General features: G+C 38.9%; 1 protein-coding gene across 7 annotated transcripts in view; it reads right to left on the bottom strand.

Moving 5' to 3' along the window:
* LOC115094073 (elastin-like) overlaps window positions 1–5,825 on the bottom strand; it is a 122,466-nt gene extending 116,641 nt beyond the window's left edge. For 6 of the 7 annotated variants that reach the window (XM_029606754.1, XM_029606750.1, XM_029606752.1 and 3 more), the window contains exon 1: window positions 5,549–5,797. In XM_029606754.1, the coding sequence (XP_029462614.1) occupies window positions 5,549–5,615 (67 nt within the window). In that variant the 5' untranslated portion in view covers window positions 5,616–5,797. Of the gene's footprint in view, window positions 1–5,548 lie in introns of all 7 variants that reach the window. The other variant, XM_029606749.1, reaches the window with a different exon arrangement.
* Between the last annotated feature and the right edge of the window lie 587 nt (window positions 5,826–6,412).

Below are 6,412 nucleotides of genomic sequence, written 5' to 3' on the forward strand. Positions count from 1 at the left end.
CCCATATTCTGTAGCTGAACACAGCTCTCCCCTTTGTTAATTTTCTGGTGTTGCATTAGTTCTTTCTTCTTACTGAAACCTTTCCCACATTCAGAACATGCAAAGGTCTCTTCTGTGCATAGTTTTTGTTTGCCTGCATCTTTTCCTTCTGAATGAGGGCTTTTACTATAGTATGTATATGTACTATATATTGTCTGTCTTCAGTATCACAACTTCAAAGACTGGTGCCCTGCTTATGAGGCCACAGAATGGTTTCAAATGAAGCAGTCTCAAACCAGTTGTTAGCCTGCAACAAAGCCATACTCCTAAGGATCCAAATTGGTCACCAGGAGGCTCAAAATGGGTTTCTAGGAAAGGCCCACTGTTTAGTCATCTAGATACAGAGTTGTGTTACACCCTCCCTCCCTCCCCCCATCGTGGTGCGTCTGAAGCAGGACACATAGGCAGAGTGGCAGAAAGACCAACAAGGTGATACATCTGAGGCATGGGAACTAGGCAGAATGGCAACTACAGTTACCAGTTAGACCCTGACTGCACCTGTTTGTTCAGCACAGCCATAGACTTGAATTTTTATTTATTATTTATTTAAAAACTCTTCTATACCGTCGTTAAGTTAGATAACCATCACAACGGTTTATAGCAAAGCATGATAATGCAAATATGAGTGGTATAGATTACAAATTAAACATGTGCCATCATAGTACAGTAACAATTTAATACAAAAAACTGTGCGCGCAAGTTAAGCTTGTCTGTTGGGAACATATTAGGCGGTTTGAATTTAACATTAATATGCATTTGTAGGCTACAAGTAATAAGTTCTAGTTTGGTGTGTCTAGTTTGGGGCACATTTAAAACTAATCGGAGAAAGTTCTTTTTTACACAACGCACAATTAAACTCTGGAATTTGTTGCCAGAGGATGTGGTTAGTGGAGTTAGTATAGCTGTGTTTAAAAAAGGATTGGATAAGTTCTTGGAGGAGAAGTCCATTACCTGCTATTAAGTTCACCTAGAGAATAGTCACTGCCATTAGCAATGGTAACATGGAATAGACTTAGTTTTTGGGTACTTGCCAGGTTCTTGTGGCCTGGATTGGCCACTGTTGGAAGCAGGATGCTGGGCTTGATGGACCCTTGGTCTGACCCAGTATGGCATTTTCTTATGTTCTTATCAATCAACTGGATTTCTCCTTCTCTTTATCTTTATAAAAAGCTTGTTTAAAGAGCCAGGTTTTCAGATTGGTTTTGAATATTTTTAAATTTCTCTGCAGCCTAAAGTCGAGTGCATGGTGTTCCATAGCACGGGGCCAGCCAGTGACAGTGCTCTTTCCCTTACTTGCGTGAGGCGTGCTGTTTTGACAGAAGGGGTAGTTAGTAGAGCTTTATTAGCAGATCTCAGGTTTCTTTGGAATGAACTAATAAGTAAAGGAGTGTGGGAGTGGGCCATGGAGTTTAATAGGAAAATCAAATGAGAAATTTGTTTCATTTGTGGGCATCCTCCATTCATTTTGGAGGTTCATGAATGAAACTTTAATCATTCATTTCAGATGAATGCACATCCCTAGAAAACATATGATGGTATAAGAGAAATGCATTTTTCCTAAATGCATAGAAGACGCTACACCCACAAAAGATACATGGATACATCTTATGGTTGAAGTTTTCAAACTGAGAAGACAGAGACCTCTATGGAGTTTGGGAGATTTATGAACTGCTGACTGTTTTTTGGAAGGCATTCCAGATGATGTTAAAAAGGCTGTGGACCTATTATCCAGAAAATATAGATGTTAGCACAGTAAATGCAAATGCATTTATCTAAGTGAAAATGCATTAGTATGTTATAAAGTGCAATATATTTGAAACACATCTCCTTTTGGGCAATTTTTCACATATGTTAGTAGGATCGTGTGAATGAGGACTGGATGTTTGGATGAAAGGGGGAAAACAGAAATCACTGAAGAGCTCTATGATCAGATGTTATCTTGTGATAAACAATGTTTTGTACATATTATATATTGATGTTTATATTTGTTATTAATGTTATTCCTAAGTTCTGTTTAAACATTTCAGATAATGTTGTATAAGTATTGCCTACTGTTCAATAAAAAACAAGTTTGCAAAAGATAGGATGGATGTAAAAGAAATGAAAGAAAAGAGATGGGAGGAAGGAAAGGGCTATAAAGAGGGAGACAGATGGAGAACCAGGGCTAGAGAGGGTGAATAAGGTTAAATTTGGGTTGAAGAGAAGAAAAGAAAATATACTTTAACATTTCTATAGAACTACATGACACACACAGTGCTGAAAAGTAGGTGGATAACAGGAGAAGGGAGGAAATAGGCTGAAATGAAATAGAAAGAGACTGGAATGAACTAATAAGTAAAGGAGTGCGGGTGAGAGGGAGAGATAGGAAGATTGAAGACAAAAGGCAAAAAGAGATAAGAAACAGATGAAAAGATGGAAGGAGGAGCAAGAGTGGCATGGCCCAAAGAGCCATAGAGAGGGAGATGAAAGCTGAAAGGGAGAAAGGAAGCTGGGGGTGAAAGAGCCAGATAGGATGGGGGAAGGGAGGGTGGATGAAAAAAGTATGTGGAATAAGATGGCGAGAAAAGTGACATGAAGGAAAGATACATTTAAAAGAAACAGATAGAAAGAGATGGAGAAGGGTGAAGAAACACAAAAAGGAAAATCCTGGAAATGAGAACCAAGAAAGGAAGCAGATGACAGACACGATTACAGAGGAGAATGACAACAGTATGAGGAGGATACACAAAACAAAGTTAAGAGAGAAAACTAATTTCTGGAAATTTTGAGGACAATTTTCAAAGTCATTTACCCAGGTAATCTAGATGTCTGAAAATCACCTTCACTCAATCCAGCTAAAGGCACATGAAGGCTTCCACAGCATATAAACTTTCAATTGGGTTTAAAAGAGCTATTTATTCCCAGGGCGTGTTTAGGTTGAGGAAATAGGAGTAAACAGTGACCGCACATTTCCTTTTTCAAAGGTGCATCTGCTGTGTTACTCCCACTCAACCTCCCGTACAAATAGCAAATGGAAAGATACTTTATGCTAGCTAATTTTCTAAGGATATAGTATGGGTATGCATTAAAAGTGTGTCTCTATTTTGCAATTAGGTGGCCTACTGAAACTTGTCCCCTTCATTATTTTGTTTTGTTTAAAATGGATTATGTGTTTGTAATTTATTAATGTGATATGTCATTATGGGGTATTTAGTGATAGGCAGTGTGATTTATTTTATTTTAAAGTGCAGTGTCCCCTACAATATATGACACTAGCTAAGGTAGGGGTGCCTGGAAAGATACATAGGTATCTCAGGGGAGAGGGAATAGCACACGATGGAAGGACCCACTTCCCACATACTCATTAATTAAATTATATGCACAATTGCACACCTCTACAAAACTTTAGAGGGAACATTGTGGGCAAGTTTTTATCAACAAAGTATGTGTTTCTTCCATAGACTAAACATTTTGATGCTGCTGTTGTGCAAGGAATGGGGGGAAAAAAAAAAAGAGAACATTGCAAGTGGACCCAAGACTTGAAAGATTAAACAGATTTAAACATAATGCAGCCACACTCCCAATTTTTCTGACCTGTGTTTTACCTCCCAAAATTCTGTTATTTTCCTCCTTTACATCTCTAGATCTGAGGCACAAAGCAATAAAGTGAATTGTCCCATGGTCACACAAGTCAGTGTCACAACTGAGGATTAGAAGTGAGATACAAGACAGCTTTTTTTTTTTTTTTTTTTACTTTCCTGAAGTACATGGAAAAGGAAGGTTCCTAATATCAGAGAAATTACTTTAACAGAATTCACTATCAAGGTGAGTTCTCTGAATTAATTGAGAGGCACAGAGAAAATGTTAAGAGTTAAGGGAAGAGAGTATCAGAACAGCTATAGAGATTCATAAGGTAAGAAAGATGCAATTCAAATTTCTACAGTATCTTTCATTAAAAATATCTTAATTCACCTCACAATTGCATACATTATAAAATACTGAGGGCTTCCACTGGTCATATTTTTTGACTGACTGACATACTCTCGGTAGCAGTGGTATCTTTCTACGAGAGGACTCTTTCACTAGCATTTTTTAAAATTTATACTTATTTTAAAGCATGCACAAATGTACAATTCACAGATGCTTTATGAGATATGTGCTGTTAGTAACATTTCTTATTCTATAAGAACCACCAAGGTCTACATGTTTGACTTCTAGAATTGAACCATGTGTCCATGAAGGGAGCTTCCTATAAAGTAAGAGATGCCACCAAGAGTACAGATCAATAAAAGATATAGGGTCCACCTTAAGAATCAGGTAAACTTAGGGAAAAGGTGCAAAACTGCAAGGTTCTGAGATAGCCTTAATCTCCAACTTCTGTATGGAAACACACTGTACAGAAAAAAATTAGCAAAAGCAAATATTCTACCAAAATACATTATAGGGCTTTTGCCCCTAAGATTGTGCAATATACTACAATATGTTTGCATGTTTTTGCTTTTACATTTTTTTCTGGCAAAATCTTTCCTTCCAGAAATTGCAGGAAATTGTGCAACAGATGTACTATTTCAGAGCTATGTAGGCAAAATGTGTACTTTCCCCCCACCCCAAGATTCTTAAATCTGGCATTGAGCCAGGTGTATCATTACACTATAAATGAAAGGAAGGGAAAGGAATGAATCCTTGGGCAAGTTTGCAAACAATGGACAGTGTTTGAGGAAGAAAATAATGCACATAGCCAAATAATAAAGTAACCAGTTTCTAATTATTTTTTCTCATGTTTTGGAGTACCAGGTTCTTTTCAGACTATGGTTAACTTTTATTGGACCAATTTGGTGAGGAATCTACATAAGCTTTCAAAACAGTTCTGAAGATGGGACCTGTGTGATATTGAAAGTTCGTGGCACAACATTATGTTTGGAGAAATCTTACATTGATCCAATAAAATATCACAGCATGCAAAGGATCTAGCTTTTCTCAAGACTGATACAGCTTTGCAGTAAGTAACTTTGGTGCCATGCTGTGCACAGAGTACCAAATTCCCCTCTTGTTTCTCTATAGGGGAAAATGTGGTTTAGAAGTGCACCATGCTCAGACAGTTTTCAAAGGCAGTTCCTTGCTCTCAAAAGAAGCTTGCAGAATTCTGCTCAAACTGCTCAGGATGTCGGCTAGGGCTATTCTACATCTCTCATCTTCAAAGGGAACAAAATGGACACCCCCTCCCCAAGAAGAAAAAGAAAAAAAACCCCAATAACGAACTGAAGCCGACATGGTTTCTCATATTTTCCAAACAACATTTTAAAAACATTCGAACTATTTGCAATAATACCTTGGGTCAGGCTGTATAGCCCTTTCCCTTATAACAAGATGCCTTTAGGACATCTGATCATTGGTATGGGGACTATTATGTAAGTAAAATTCCTTTGCTGACCCTTGAGTATTATCCTCTTGAAATGCAACTATGACATTTATGCTCACTGGGTTTTGAGAGAGGGGACTGGTATTCTTGAAAATGTCATCTGTGGCTTACCTCCCTGAAGGCTGTGGCAGACCAGGCACAGCAGGACAGAAGTCTGCAGCAGCACACCGGAAAGCATGGCGAGGCTCTCAGAAGGCTTTCAAAGGGCTGCCAGTCGGTAGAGGAGGAATTTAGTAATAGTAAGTGTGCACGCACCCACACACAGACAAATACCCACACCACAAGCAAACACTCACTTCGCACATGCACAGGAGGAGAAGAACTAGGCAGCTTTTTATCTAAGACCCTCACTCTCCCATGTCCGGTGGTCCCAGCCCCCACCCCTCAGTTCCTTCTTCCCTGTAGGCAGCTAAACCCCTCCCCGGACTCTGCAAGTCCCTTCTTCACCTACAGCTCAAACAGCTCTTAGTCACTTCTCTGACAGATATGATACACTCCTGTCACATTCCTACAGGCAGACCAAAAACCACAGGAGAATTCAATCCCTGACCCTCTGAGAAAAAAATAAGGAGCATAAAAAGAAATTTCAGTTTGGCCAATGCGACTATTTGCAGTTTTCTGGGCATGCCAAACAGTTGACTGAAGAATTATGCATACAGGACCAATTATGCATACAGGAGCAAGAAACAGCTCTGTAATATTTTCATTCCTGCCTTGCGTCACGCAGTACTTTTTCAGTACTGAAACCCACATACAGCTTTGCAGTTTGTTTCGTTTTTCAGCATTACATCTCCAATTACACTAGTGCTTCAGAGTCATTATTTAATCTCTCCTCATTCTTTCCAAGTACAGTAGCCTGAATCCAAAGTTCCCAAAACACCCTATCTCACAGTATATCTCACACCCTCTCTCACAGTATCTCTCACACCCTCTTTCACAGTATATCTCACACCCTCTCTCACAGTATAGGGACAG

The sequence above is a fragment of the Rhinatrema bivittatum genome, chromosome 6, assembly GCF_901001135.1.
Source record: "Rhinatrema bivittatum chromosome 6, aRhiBiv1.1, whole genome shotgun sequence".
NCBI lineage: Eukaryota > Metazoa > Chordata > Amphibia > Gymnophiona > Rhinatrematidae > Rhinatrema > Rhinatrema bivittatum.